Raw genomic sequence first — 15,620 nt, 5'->3', positions numbered from 1 at the left:
TCCACAAATACTTTTCACATTCTTAAGAATGTTCATTATCCCATGGAGCTATGGTACAGTACTATAATTTAATTCATTATTCCAATTCAGGTTCTTCTGCTATTATAGTTAACATTGTAATAAAAATCTGTCAGCATGGAGCTGTTTTTCTGGTAGAGAAGTATTTTCCTAAGTGGTGAGAGGTAGGGTTACCTCATAAAAAATCTGAACATTTTTATGACTCTTGATTCACAATGCTCTATTGCTTCTTTGAAAATTAGAGCGACAGGCTTTTCAATCCCACCAGCAGTATGCGATTTGACCAGTTTTGCTGCAGCCTTGCAAGCACTGGGTATGAGTATTTAACACTGATTTCTCAAGTTTAGTAAGTATAGAATGGCACTCTGTTATTATTGCCTTAATGCTTCTGCACATTAACAAGGCTTTGCTAATGACCTCCTCGAGCACTTATATAAGCACTTTGTAGAAATGCTCTTCCTTAGGAATTCATAACCAAGATCGGGAAATGTGGTGGCCATGGGGAGAAAGAGAGAGGAGGTGGATAAAGCAGCTGGGGATGTGCATTGTCAGCACAGGTCACACTCAAGCATTGCATTCCTACTTGTATTCCTACCCCCTAGGAGTGAATTAGCTGCATCCCAGTAAAGTGGGTCTGTCTGTGTTTGGTGTCGCTTCCTCTGGTTCAGTAGACACTGGGTTATGGAGCATTCCACTTCTAGGTTCCTCACACAACTCTAGGTAACTTGGCAAGTGTACAAGTTACTCGGAAGATGACGCCATAGTTCACCTCGGAGGCACGTCCCCTGCCCCCAGGACAGGTCCCGAGAGACGGGGAGCCACACACTATGGGTGCTCTCTCCAGCCATCTATTTATACAAGAGCGGTCACTTCTGGTACACCCATGGTCTCAATGGGACCCACACCAGTGCCAGAGGCCAGCAGGACCAATGACTCCCCGGCCCCCATTCAGAAACAAGTCTGAGGGGAAAATGTGCCCAAGATCATGTGGCGGATCAGTGGCTGGACAGGAGCTGGACTTGAGGACTTGGCTAGTCCAATGCCATTTTTGTTTTACTCCAACGATGCTGCTCTCTGTAAAAGTCAATGCGGGACCAAAGTTCCTTTCATAATCACCTGCAGAGTCTACTCTTGGGAGGATATGAAAGTGCATCATCTCCCTTGGGCCACGATTTCTGGTCTCTTGTGAGGTCCCTGGCCAATGTAACAGATCCCTATCAGCCTGGGGAAGCTGGCCTGTGAGACTCACACAGTACCCGATGTTCTGGTCTCCTGAGGACTGCAGACACCCAACGAGGTAGGCAGGGGCAGGGCGAGAGGCGAGGCTGGCTCGCCAGTCCCTGGGTCTGAGCTTACCTGATAAGGATGATGACCGAGGGTGTCTGCGCCATTGCCCCGATCATGCTGCAGACACACATCACACACAGGAAGGTGAGGAAGGCCTCTTGGCACCCGGGACTGGGGCACTTTCCGGGAACCACAGTCGTGTTCTCGGGTGGGACAGTCGTGAGGCACGCACAGCTGGTGAGATTCTGAAATGCAAGTATTCAGCCCTTTTAACTGGGGGCATCTCCCGTTTCCGAACCCAAAGCCATCCATCAGCTGCAGCTGTCACAGCCTAATTATGCATTCTGCGGCATTCCATTAATTAGGCCTGAATAAACGAGTTAGCTTCTTAAGGAGGCTGCAAAACACATGCAAATAAAGGAATATTTACGGGGAGGAGAGCCCATGCCCTATCTCCTGTGTGTTTCATTTCCACGTTCCAGAATCCCTCAATAAGCTGTACCCTTATGGGTCCCCCCCGCCAAGTACAATTAGAAAGGAAACTGTGCCTCCACAATAGGATAAAACATTGCCAAATTAACGTAATAATTACTTGCCAATTTGTCCTCTCTTTTATGCAGTGATAATATCAACGAAATGTATTAAAAGAAGTAAATCAGGTAACCTGCATATTGTTGCTGGTTCAGCGCCCAGTGTGGCACTTGGAACAAAGGACATGCATTGTCATGCACGAAGTCGCTGCTCTTGGGGGGCCACCGGAGGGGGCAACTTAATGGGAACATTCTCACATGGCAGGGTAAGCAAAGGGGGCTAAGAGGTGCCAGGAGCTTGGAGCAGATCACGCCCGGGCAGTGAGCTAAAGCCCAAACCAGACACATTTATTAATTCTTGATCCAAGGAGGAAAAAAAAAAAGGGGGACTGCATTCCATTTGATCTTGTGGGTGGATCCTTGCCCAGCTGCCCCTGCCCCCGGGCGCGGTCTGGTCCCTCCATCATCAGAGGAATTTCTGATGGCAAAGGGAGGAGCAGGGGCGGGGAGAGAGTGCCAAGCAAGCGCCAAGCCAATTAAGATTTGATAATAATAGAGCAGAGGCCTTTAATGAATACAGTCATAAATGATTCATTGCTTTTCTTCTTGGGACTGCTTGGCTTTCAGAGCACACGCCAAGGAAAATCCTCCTGAGGGTCAAACAAATCCCCTTTGGCTTTTACATTCCTCCGGCCTGTCTTCGTTCCTCTCCATCCTCCCTGTGCCTTCTTTTCTCTTCCCACAGAACACAGCATAGGTAGGGGGTTTTCTCATCCCATCAAGCCACATGGGGTTGCTTTCAGGGGTGTCCAAAGGCCCTTTAGGTGCCGCCCGTCCCTGCCCCATCAGGGCCACCTCATACGGCTGTGCCCCGCACAGGGGCTTTTATCCACGGGGCAGAGCTGTGGACAGACAGGGTGTGGGGCTGGACCCTTCTTCCTAAGAGCTGTGCCCAGAGCAGGTGCCTCTGTGTAAACAGCCCGGTTACTGTACCCTGTGGGGTTTCCTGTAATTCCCCCAGAGGTGCTGAAGCCTTGCCCTTCTGCCCCTTCCCACACACCTCTGCCTGGGGGCTTCCTAGGGCTTCTGGAAAACCTCCTCCTTCTGGGAGGCATCCCCCCGCTGCGCCGGCTCTGAGCCGGGGCCCTCTGTGCACCCCGAGGAGCCGGCACCTCCTTCTATGACGACACGCCCCACACCCCGCTGCAGGACCTTCAGCACGCGGCTGGAGGAGACCCCCATGGCTCCTGGGAGGAGGACGGAGTCTGAGACACACTCTCCTGAGCATTTCACGGAGCTGAGACACAGCAGGTGAAGCTTAGCAGATGGTTTTGGAAGACACATGTCATGCTCTTCCCCTGCGTTTACCAGGAGGCAGGACGTCCCCCCACCTAGAACTTAAAATGTCACTTCTCTCCCTACTCAGCATTGAGGAAAACTGTTCCCTCCCCTCCTCAGACTCCAACTTCACAACCACACTTTGCTAGCTGTCTACACTCACCACCCCCACCTCATCCCCCAAGCTCCCCCTCACTCGGGCTGGGCTGGCTTCTGTCCCCCACAGGCAGGAACCCGATCCATATCCTGAGCCCACCAGCCACTTTTCTCTTACTGGAGCCCCCTCAGGAGTGCATGCCTGTGAACCACACCCGTCCCTGGCTTCCACAGCCCATAATCCTCCCAGACCCACTTGATTCATCCTGCCCCAGGGCTCTGAGCACGTTGCCATCTCCATGAGGAATCCAAAACAAACGCCCAGAGCCGGATTCTGCACTGTCAGCTTGGCGCTCCCCCCCCCCCCCCGCTGGGAGCTATTTCCCTAGAAGCCCCTTCCCTGCAGGGGTGAGGGCTAGATGGGGGAGGCACGATGCGGGTGCAGTTTAGAAGGCAGATGTGAAGCAGAGGCTGCTACCTCAGAAGGTCAGACACAGGGATGACATCACACCTGTGGAGGTGCCCAGAAGGTGCTGGCTGGCCCTAGCATCCCTGTTTACACCCCCCTCGTTTCTGCCTGTCCTGCTGACAACAGGACAACAACTACTGATGTGGCTGTTTGCCTGCTGATGTGGCCAGCACCCCCTTCGTCTCACTCAGCAACCACGTGAACACAGCTTCTTGGGATTTTCCCACAAGCCCCCACGTACCCACCTGAGCAGGTGCTTCTGGGGATGGAGTAACCGTGCTCTGATCCTTCATCTCACTCCTCCCAGATTGTAATTCCCCAACTCCCCCATGTTCACAGTAGCTCTGATTCCCACACTAAATTCTTTATTTCCAACATACTTGTGGGTGCTGTTTTCCTGACCAAACCCTGACAGATGCACATCCCCCGCCCCAACCTCCTTTCCCTCTGCAACTCTTGCCTGAGAAGTGGTACCCTATTAACTCTCTGGAAACTGGGTGGTAATTCTGGACCCCGACCCTTACTCCCACGTCTGATCCGTCTTCCTCAGGACTATGAGGCTAGTGAGGCCAGACACGACTGTGGTTTTGCTCCCTAATTTATCCTCAGCTCTAGGGGACAGGGCTTGGCTCATGACAGGGAGTCAAGAGCTATTTATCAAACAAATGAAGAGATCTCAAGTCCTATTCATTTCACTGTATCCTAAATCCTTCTCAAACCCTCAAATCCTTCTGTCTCTGATTCCTGCAGTAGCCTGGGAGAAAAGAGAGGTCCAAGTCTGGGGGGTGGGCTGAGACCCACACGGACCCAAAGAGTGCTCAGGTATAAATGAGGAACAGGCCCCTTGGGGATGGCTGTGGTCCTGCCTCGTCAAGCATCCTAAGAAGTGAGCTCCAGCTCAGCCTCTTAAGAGATGTGATGTGAGTACTGGAACTGAGTGATCAGGGCCAGGACCCGGTGAATGAACCATGTGATTGGTGAGCTTTGTTTCAGTTTAAAAAGTAATCTGTAACTGGGACCTATGCTCAGTCATAGATTTTTGCCCAATACCTGGACTAGGGCTCGACTGCATTATATTTACCATAAAAGGCAACTGCCTGGTTCCTCTCTGCTCTGAGAAGTGAAAAACCCCTTCTGAAATGGATCTACTCCGGATTCGGTCTGTGCTCCTGCCCCTAATGGCGTGGGATCGAGAGAGACCGCTTTCTCTCAGACTGTCTGACTCAGCGACTGCCCGGCCCTCCTGGTCCAGGGGGTGAATGTGTCCATGAAGCCAATGCCCCGGGGATGGAGTGAGTGGACAGCAGAGTTGAGCCGCCATGGGATCTGAGGCCGAGACAAAGGGAGGGACGTGACAGTGCACAAAGCCAGGGAGAGGGATGAGACAAAAGCAGGCCAAGGGCAGCTTCAGGCCGACTGGACAAAAACGAGGCACTTGTAAGGTCATTAATACCAGAAGAGCAGAAGTGGGAAATACAACCAGCAAAGATGTTGGCTTACTGGCACCGAGGAAAGAAGATACAAATGGGTGGGTCCCTCCCAGAGGTTCTGGGCAAACCTGTATTTATTTATTCAGATTTAACTTAATTTATTCGAGAAGGGCTGAAGAGGCTGGGGAGGAGGTAAGCCAGAGGGTCCGAGCAGGGACTTGGATGGGTCTCCTTTTTGGGCAGGTGACTCAGTCTGACACAATGACCAGGAACCACTGGGTGGCCCCACGGTCTGAGGGGCAGCTGGGACTTCTGGGCAACCCTTCCAAGGGGTATCTAAGGGAACATGCTAAGCCTGTGGCCATATGGCAAGAGATGGGGAACATCCTTCATTTGGGCTTAGGTGACACAAAAGATGGGCCTGGACGTCATATGCTAAAGGAGGTGCAGGGACTCTGACTGCTGAGGCAGCTGTCTGGGAAGAAACTTCCACCCACACGTCCACATGTGGTGGAAAGAACCGCAGATGAGGACCACACAGTTTCACCTTTCCCATAATTGCGAGAGATGACTTTCCACCAATGGGGTTTCAGACTACCATCCCAGATAGAAAGGAAGTGGGGGGACAGCCCTTCTGCTGGTATTAACCGGGTGTCTCTGTGGGAACTCCTAAACTTGCAAAAGCTCCAAGCAGCAGGAAGCTGGAAAATACAGAGCAGACCTGGGTGTGACAGAACGATCCACTCTACTGAAGGGATCTAGAGGGCTGGAATCTGAATTCTCACCCTGTCTGGATACAACAGTCCCTTCGGGCCAGTCTCAGATGGGTCTCAAAACCCACCTGTAGACCATCACGGCCTGAATGAAGTGGTAAACCCAATGCACTCCTGGCCAGTGCCTGATATATTTAACTAGTAAGAAAGTACACCAGGCTCCAGGAGATTGGCTTACCACTCCTGACCTGCAACATGCCCAGTTTTCCATCCCCGTTTCAAAGGAATGTCTTCCCAGTTTGCCATTCTGTGGGAGGGAATGCAGTCTCTGCTGTCTCCAGGGGAGCTGGATTCTCTGTCTGGTGTCATATATTGAGGTGAGGTGGGGTGGGGGCGGGGTCTGGCTTTCCTGGAAATAAGTGTATCCTGATCTATCATGGTGATAATCAGATGACCACTGTGCTCACAGAGGAGCTGGCCTGGCAATATCTGGTACCAGTGCTGACCCAGAGGACAGAGTGGGACTGACCTGGAAATTCTGTAAGAACTTATCCTATAGGCAGACCTGTACTGGGCATAACATGACCTAGGAACTCCAAGAGACACAACGATGTTTGCAAGACCTAAAGCCGTGCAGCAATCTGAATGCCCATCACAGGGACTGGTTACATAGGCTCCAACAGATCCACACAATGGAAGATTACGTAGCTGTCAAAAAGCACGAGAGTGTTCTTTATGTACTGACACAGAAAGAACACCAACATAAAGTATTAACAACGAAAGCCTCACACACAAGGTACAGAATAAGAAAGACCTTAGAGATACATTAAATGCCAGTTGGATATACAAGAAACTAAAAGCACTCATTACTTTACTTGGCAGAGTGGTGGGGTCAAACGGTAGGTGAACGGAAGACAGTGGTGGAAAGGAGAGTTTCCACTTTTTTTTTTATACTTTTTGATTTCTGAACAATACAAATATATCATCTACTAAAAAAAAAAAAAAGAAGAACTCCAGAACATTACAAAATAAAGAAGAAATCAATGAAGAAGAGTAGCACACTCACTGGAAATCGTACTCGTATTCCACATTCAGTCATTAATTTCCACTGAGAAATGTTTCTATTCACATAGAATGATGGGAATAAATAATTACAATAAAGCTGGAGACCATGAAAATAGAAAAATTACTCTTTGGAATCTGGGGCTAATTTTCTATTGATGCAGGAAATCATAAGCATGCTATTTTGACAGCTCATATTACAAGGAAAAAAATACTTTTCAGCAATGTTTCAAAAATACTGGCAAATGAACTTGTTTGTGTTTGGGTCTTTTCCCCCTACATGTAATACCGACGCATCAACTGCTATTAATCGTACAAATAACACTGATTTGTAGGTTGAAAGATGACTTTTCCAAGGGGACAGGTACAGGGGTGATGAGGTCAGGTGTACTGAGAGCCTCCTGGATTGAAAGCTGGAGGGTTACTCCCAACATTCTAGAATACTCTGTCTGGTTTTCTTTCTGTAACATATTCAGTTCCTAGGCAGAAATGACAATTTCGATTAAAAGCCGGATCCTCGTTCTGTAGTTTGGAGGGGAGTTTGCCACCAAGAGTGCTGAGATGTGTAGTGCTCGGTCCTGAGGCTGCCTCTGAGACCTTGGATCCCTTGTGCATGACATCCTAATGAGAGAGGGACAGATAAGGACATTTTCCTTCCAGGGGCAATGAGCTCCTATACGTCCTAGACACCTACGGACTCCCTCATGATTTGGCCAAGTCCCTCAGACCCTCTTCTGTCGTTCATTACTGTCCTTTTGTAGCTTAGAATCTCTTCACCGCATTGGCCCAACCCAAGCTGGTATTTTAGGTAAAGACCTCAGAGCTCAGCACAGAGAGCACCAGCGACCCATGTGCCTCAAGGCAAAGGGGATGTTGAAAAACTGCAAGAAGAAATAGACTCTCATGTTCCCTTTCAAGGTCACTGGCTGAAGGATATGGCCAGGGAGAAACATTCTGGGATGAAAGCAAGACCTCCATCCACCTCTCACTCCCAGAACCTGTAAGACAGATGCTGGAACACATCCGGGCAGAGCCTTAATTATCTCCTGCAGGAGGGGAGGAAAGGGCTGGTCTTTGGGGAGCGGCAAGGCCCACGCTTTGTTCCAGCCACCTCAGGCAGGAAGTGTGGGCAGATCACAGAAGGGGAAGGATGTGGCTCATGCTCAGGAATGGGGAATGAGCACCGGGCCCCTACGCTTCTCCCTCTTTCTCTCTCTCCTCCAAGTGGAACCTGTCCCCAGAGCACAGGGTCCAAGCCTCCCCGCCACCCCCCAGGGTGCACACACACAGCGCATGCTGTGATGTCCTTCGGTGTCTCTCCACCGCTGAATGCCCACTCATCCTTCACGAGAAGGACCCCACCACGGCTCCTCCTCTGGGGGGAAAATAACCGCACCCCTCCCTTCCAGCCTCACCTGCCCCAAACTAATTCCTGGTTCCCTCTAGGCTCACTGATCTCCCCACGTGTCTGCTTCCTTCTCTTAGAATGTAACCACCTATCCTTAAATGTCGGGTTATTATTAATTTCCTTAATAAAAAAGTTTTCTCCTTACTGAAAAAGGGATGCATGTGCATTTTGAACAATTTAGTAATAGGCAGAAATGATAGAAACATATAAAAATTAATTTTTTAGTCCCTAGCCAGAGGTAATGTTATATATCTTCTGTATAGATCTTCCCATGTAGAATATTTAGATTTTTCCTTTTCTTTACTAAAAGGGATCATAATCTGTACACTGTTTTATAATATGCTCTTTTCGCTTAATAGGTTAGCTGTTGCTCATGGGTGTTCCTTTGTACACGATTCTATCAATACGTTACATCTCATCTCATCGTAAACACGAGCTCCTACCTTTCCAGCTCTGTATTTCTAATGCCTAGTCCAGGGCCTGAGATATATTAGATGTTCAGGGTGACATCGCCCTAGTTGGGATTGATTCCAGAATCTTCACGTCTTCTGACAAGCCATTGCCTGACTGAATATAGACTTTTAAATCCATTCTGGCCAACGAGGCCAGGCTCTATGAGAGAGCTTGCAGACTCCAAACCTTCGAGGGCAAGAGGAAGCAGAGAAGAAAACCAGCGCAAGTTTAAGGGGTGGTCAGGGGCGGAGACTGTGGCTAAGGGGGATCAGATGTCTTGTCTGCAGGTTCGACCATTTCTCAGCTCCAGGCAATTGCTGCCCTGTGGGGGTGAAGGGGCAGGTCAGTTCTCATCCAGCTTTTACAGAGAGGCCAGAAATCCAGATTTGTGTATGAAATGCACAGACTGTTTAAACCTTGGTTCAGACCCCAATAAGCCCATGTACAGGGCAGAGAGGGCGTAGAAGCCATCAGTTTGCTTCTTCTGTAATATGCTGATATGGCACCTCCAGTCACCAGCTTACTTTCTCCAGTGCTTGAACACATAAAGGTGGGAAGGAAAAGGACACTGAAGGCTGGATGCTCAGTGTCCGCTCAGACGCTGCTTCTAGAAAGATACAATTTTAGGAACCCATCCCTTCTCCTGGAGCAGTGGTTCTCGACTGTGGGGGATTTGGCCCCCAAGCAGAACCTATGGAAGTATCTATGGGTGGTTTCACAAATGAGCAGGGCTTGCTATTGGCATCTGATGGGCAGAGCCCCATGGTCCCCACAACAAAGAACAACGCAGCCCCGTATGTCACCAGTTCCGAGGTGGAGACACTCTGGAGGGGAACAGTGGTTCTCAACTCTGTTACGTACAAAAACACTTGGCGGGGGGAGGGCTTTAAAAAGTTACTGATGCCTGGATCCTACCCCACAACAAAGAAACGGGAGTTTCTAAGGACGAGGCTCAGGACTCAGATTTTAAAAGTTCTCGAGCAATCCTAATATGCAGACAGGACTGAGATCCATGAGAGTCCACAGTAAGCTTCCTGCATGCGTCCATCATGGATCCCCCCCAGCCCTCCACAGAACCAACTCAGGGCTCCGCTCAAACAGGTGCCAGACACGTATCTGTTGCCGGCGTGGGGAGACAGATTAGTGATCTATCATTAGTCTCCTACAAACTGCGGTGCTGGGCTTGGATTGACTTTCAGCGTTCTACTGGTGGCTGATATAAGTCTGTCTTTTTTTGTTTGTTTGTTTCTACTCAATTATTCCGTACATCAAAAGGCTACAACTTGCAGGAATCAGTCAGCCTCATACCAACATGCTTTCCATTGGAATAATTACTTCTGAGAGTGAAAGGTACAGAAACAATCTGGACAATATATTCATGCCAAAGGAAGCTTATGAAATTAACTCGCAATCTTTTTTGTCATCCTTCCTGGTCATACGCAATGAGAAGAATTAGAAATTGTATATTAAACATAGTCCTGGAAACTTCCACTGCTCTCACTCAAGGAGATAGGAAGTAAGAAAATAAGAAAACAAAACCCAAACTAGGGCAGCAAGGCAAGTCTAATAGGAAACTACTAATGCTAACCAGATTCCCCTGTAACCAGAATTATTCGATTGGTGACTTATCCACGTTTAGTTGAGTTGTGGGCAATCTTCACAGGTTCTGATGGAAGCTGTGTGCGGGTGGGGGATGAACAGGGACTGGAGCTTTAGTACTGAAATCTGCACCAGCCAACCTACCCGCCTGCCAATCGCTATTCAAGGGAGTAGTATTCTCACCCGTGGCTCCCTGGGGTCAGCACGTGGCCTCCAGCCAGGTGTTCAGGAAGCCTGGGGCCTTTATCCAGAGCCATGGTTGGCACTAGAAATGCAAGGGTCCACAAGAGAATCCCGTCCCTGGACGCAGGAGCCTAGGGAGGCAGACCCAGGAGTCAACAAGCTGTTCGACTGGGGGTGGGAGGGTCAGACCTTGTCGGATGGAGCAGGTGCTGGAGGACTCTGCAGGACAGGGTGCTGATGCACCCCTGGAAGAGGGCTGAACAGGGAGGAGGCTTCTCAGCTGCAGGTAAAGAATGATTATGCATCTCAAGGGCTTAATGGAGGAATGTACTTGCCAAAAGGAGCCCAGAGGTAAGGGAGAGCTGGGTGTGTTGGGGAAACCCCAGGAAGTTCAACACAGCAAGTCATTCTTCAGCAGGTGGGAGGAGGGGGGAGGCTGAGGCTGGAGAGGCAGCAGGGCCAGCCTGTGTGGGCGGAGGGTCCTGACTATGGAGTATGAACGAAGAGGTATTTTTCAAGGAGGAAAAAGGTGAGAATCCCAAAGAGGTAAGTCACCGAGTCAGACACTGGGGTCGGTGTCGGATAGACGGACAGACCTACAACGTCAACACCAGTGCCACCACGTTCTGCATGACCAGGGGCAAGGGACTAGTCTGTAATCAGGGAGTAAAAATCACAAAATCACACCTCCATCCTCAGGCTGCTGTGAGGATCAGTGAGGTAAGACGCACAGGGCTGGGCAGGGGGGCAGGAAGGAATAATACGAGAAGGGAAAGAGGGAAGAGGGTGGAGGAAGCTTTCAGTTGTGGAAAAGCTTTTCTGGGAACTCGAAGACAGGAAGGAAAGTAGGAACGAAGGAGGGAGTGAATGCACCAGGAATATAACCCACCATTTGGCATTTTCTCAAAATACTGCAGCAGAGATTGAAAAGACTGAAATTGCTTTTTGCTCATTTTTGGCCGGTGGCCTGAGATTTCTTTGACTTTAGGCCAAGCTGTCATGGGCCGTGAGTGACAGGCGGAAGGCCTGTTGCCTGGCCCACGCGGGCTCTTGGTAAAGCTGCTGGAGTGAGCTCTACAGTTACGGGTGTTTTGAAGGCTAGATTGTCACAAGGGCCCCTTTCCAGGATACACATGGCTCTGTGTCCCCAAATCCCTCATTCATCCCGACATCTGCCTCCATGAAGGAGAAACGTGACTCTCACTCAACCCTGGGGCCGGCGGCTGTCTCAGTCTCTGACTTGTAATCGCAGGAGGAGAACCTCTCTGCTTTGCGGACAATACGAGGCCTCCAGTAATGTGACGAAAAGGCAGGTATCTGGTGAAGAAAGGATATGTCCAGAGGGAAGCAGAGAAGCTCACTGTCCAATAATTGCATTCCATAGCTTGCTGTTTCAGCAGCTGGAAGCAGTCAGGAGCCTGGTTAGGCTCTTATTCAATAAGACTCTTGCACATGCAAGATCAAGGGAAATGCAATTTTTAAGACCAATTTTTTTTTTTTTTTTTGGTCAGAGAATGCTCTGGAATAGAGACTTGTTTGGTTTCAGGACACCAGCCTATACAGAGTCCATTTAATTCTTGAAACAGGACAGTAACCCAAACTGATTTATATAACTTTTTTGGGTATTAGAATGTTAATAAAATTGTTGTCAGGAAAATGAATAGCTTGTATTTTTATTTTAACCAATCGCAAGGCTTCATCCCTTTTTTTAAATTCATTTCCACTCACATAAAGAAATTGCTTTATCATCCAATTTAAAAAAAAAATCAGTTTTTCTTCCCCTCTGCTCCCCCCACATGGTGATTTATTTTCTCTGTGGAAAAATGTTAATAACTGGCCAGGAATCTAAATGTTAAAAGCAAAGAAAAATGAAATCTTTGGAGATGAAAATAAGTGATCGATTTTTTTTCTTTCGGAGAAATTGCCGCTCCTAAAAGATACAGAATATGGAAAGGAAAAACAAGTAATTACAACTCTAAATTCCTTTAAAGCAGCCACTCAGCCCTCTTTTTCTCATCTTTCTCTTCATCTAGACGTTCCTGGACATTTCTGGAGCAGTTCTGGATGCCAGCCCTCACTCAGGAAACTCACAGATCAGAGCAGATGACAAATACTTTTAGCAGATCACTGGAGTGAAATGAGAGAGCCGCCGCCAGCGGAGATAGTTCCTGCAGTGCCAGGAACTGCAGAGGCAAGAGCACCAAAGATAGAGAAGGAAAGGGATGGCTTCACAGAGAAGGGTGAATTCGAGGAGGGTATTGACAGGTGTGTAGGAGTTGTCCAAATGGAGAGAGAAGGATAAAAAGACATCTGTTGTGTAGGGGAAGCTGAATACCACAAACTAAAAGGAAGTAGAGCTGAAGGGAGTGGCTGAGGATGGAGGACGTGTGCTGAAGACACATAACAAAGCCAGTGCAGTGCCTAGATCTTATCTTGTAGGTGACAGGGTAGCACGAGAAGGGGTCCTTTGCGGTGTTACAGAAGTCATTTTGGCTGCAGTAGAGAAGATGGACCAGAAGGGGGCCACCCTGAGCTGTGAGGCCAGTTAGGCAGCTATACCACAAGGGTCCAAGCAAGAGATGAGGAGGGCCCACACCAGGACGGTGGGGATGTGGATGAAGAGGACAGGCAGGTGTGAGACACACCTGGAAGGCGGGATCAGCATGACTTAATGACTAGTCCCTTAGCATCACGTTTTCACGCAGAGCAGAGCACAGAGAAAACTGTAGGCTGATAGCCAATTGGACAATTCAAGCGGAGAAGGAAAAACAAACAAACAAAACCCCCAAACCCAAAAAACCAAGAAGCAAAACAAAACAAAGCTTAGTGGGGGATGGAAAAAGGTGGGAGGTATCTAGTAGAGAATAAAAAGGCGAAGGGAACTAAGGAAGAGGTTAAATTTAAGAGTCAGTCTCAGGCTTGGAAGAAGTCTTCTAAATGGTTTTCTAGCCCTTCTTTACATACTTCTGTTCATGGGGAGCTCATTACCTGTAGAGTCAGGCTGTTTCACGGATACCCTTGGTAAGCACCTTGAACCATAATCTTTTGTTCTCTGGCTCCATATGTACAGCTTCCTTTGAAATTTTTGCTTTCAGTGGCTCCACGACACTTTTTGGAAACCTATTCGATTTAGCAGGAAGGCCTGAATGATCTGGCAGTCCGCCCATCCTGACGGAGGCTTCTCCACCAGAGCGCGGTGGAGGCTGAGAAAAAGTCACGGCGCACGCGCACAAAGTATGGAACGCGTGTGGTTGCCCGCTGCAGCCCCTGGCCACAGGTTTTAAGCTGCTTTGTCTGCCTGAGTCCCCTGCCCATCCCATCCCGTCAGAAAATCACCAATACCGTGCTGCTGCAGCCAGCAAAGCAGGCAGACAGGTACGTAATGCCATCTGCCCCACACACTGGAGTGAAGGAATCGGTTTGGCATTCACAGTTTTTATTGCAGGGCGAGTAGGGGTCCAGGGCCGAGCCCGGCGCTGAGCTGGAAAAGAGAAGAAACATGGAACCCATCAGAGGAAGGGCAACTTCTGTTGGATCTCCCCAGTGACAGCCTTCTGGCTCTGCTGTGATGAGGTGCCTGGCGCCCCTTCCTTCTCCTCCTCCGACCTCACCCCTCCCTGTCCCACAAGGACCAGCCCAGCGCCACCGCTGAGTGCAGTACATAACGGTGCCAGAAGTGGAAGAAGCCTCTCCTTTATCCTTTGCGCCAATGTGCCCTCCAGGCTGGGGGCAGCCCAGGCTCAGCTCGGGGCCACCTCCTCCGTGTCGCTGCTCGTGATTGCTGCAGCCTCAGCCCACTCCCCCTTCCCTGACCCCACACCACCACCGGGCACAGCCGGACACTGACTTCTCCCCTCCTCGGGTCAGTCCTCGTCTCTGCTTCCTCCCTCCTCCCAGCACGCAGCAAGCCTTGTGATGCTTAACCACCACCACCACTAGACTGGATTCAATAACTATCGTCTGTTTGATTGATTCGACTTCCTGAGAAAAATAACACAAGTTATTTTAAATTTCCTTTTGTACCATTAAAGGCACAACTACCTGAAGCACGCAAACTGCAAAGGGGAAACGGATGGAGTGGGTGTTTTTAGCTCTGTAAGAGAGAAATCGTCTCCTTCCAGCACCATTATTTTCAGCTGAGCCTCCTAGGGTTCATAATGACGATGACGGTGATATCTGACAATTTACATGCCAGGCACCGTTCACGGTACTGCGGACATTATTGTACTTATTCTCAGTGTGACCCCATGGGGTTGACAGAGAAGGAAACTGAGGCAGGGCCAGGCTGAGTCGCCTGCCCAAATCTATCTAAGTCGTACATGGGAGAGCGGGGGTGGGGAGGGTGGGGATTGGAGCTCCACCAATTTGGGCAGAGTTAGCAGTTGGATTGTAGGCTCTGAGCCTTTTTTTTTTTTTTTTCTTTTTTAATGAAGAAGAACTTCATTATCGTAAGACCCTGTGCTTTGAACTACTACAAGTTTACTACTTGAGAGTTGGCACAGAAGGCTGGCGGTCTTTCTCTCCAAATGCTGTTACTTATGGCATGCACACACCAGAAGGCGCCACGTTTGGGAGGAGGAGGAATGGGGGCTGGGCTGGGGTGGGGGGCAGAAGAGACCCTGGTGGTGGTAAAGGGCCTGGACTGTGCATGAATATACGGACAACTGCCCCCACCTGTGTTCTCCCATTCAGCCTGCATGACCTTGTCGGGTGGCAGGTAAGCCCGGTTCTCCTGCATCTTTGGGATACAGGACTACCGGAGAAAGCCTGATGGCCTGCCTGGAGGAGGAGACTGGCATGAGGAGGAACTGGTATCCTGCAGGTTGACTCTGCTGCAGCCTGGATGCTCCAGACTGATCCCCAAGCAGTTTCAGATTCTCACACAGAAAAGGGGACAGCTGTTGATGCTGGACATGTAAGTGCTCTCCATAATTCCCTCTGGGGCAATTCTGATTGGACTCTAGGCCAAAGTCTTGGGATAATAACTAGAAGACAGGTGTCCCATAAGAACCAACTTCTTTCCCTTCTCCCTCT

At 49.4% G+C, this 15,620-nt stretch overlaps 1 protein-coding gene across 8 annotated transcripts in view; it reads right to left on the bottom strand.

Moving 5' to 3' along the window:
* Positions 1–15,620, bottom strand: part of SLCO3A1 (solute carrier organic anion transporter family member 3A1) — a 304,890-nt gene that overhangs the window by 28,897 nt on the left and 260,373 nt on the right. For 4 of the 8 annotated variants that reach the window (XM_064569932.1, XM_064569934.1, XM_064569935.1 and 1 more), the window contains exons 7-8: positions 13,923–14,067; positions 1,375–1,550 (exon numbers count right to left, since the gene is read on the bottom strand). In XM_064569932.1, coding sequence (XP_064426002.1) covers positions 1,375–1,550; positions 13,923–14,067 — 321 coding nt within the window. The remainder of the gene's footprint in view (positions 1–1,374; positions 1,551–13,922; positions 14,068–15,620) is intronic. The other 4 variants (XM_045899463.3, XM_064569936.1, XM_045899466.3 and 1 more) reach the window with 1 other exon arrangement.

Source organism: Mirounga angustirostris, unplaced genomic scaffold (genome assembly GCF_029215605.1).
Source record: "Mirounga angustirostris isolate CCGP_5_RB_7025 unplaced genomic scaffold, mMirAng1.0.hap1 SCAF_9, whole genome shotgun sequence".
Lineage (NCBI taxonomy): Eukaryota > Metazoa > Chordata > Mammalia > Carnivora > Phocidae > Mirounga > Mirounga angustirostris.
The sequence above is the reverse complement of the archived record's forward strand: the minus strand, read 5'-3'. Positions and strand labels throughout refer to the sequence as shown.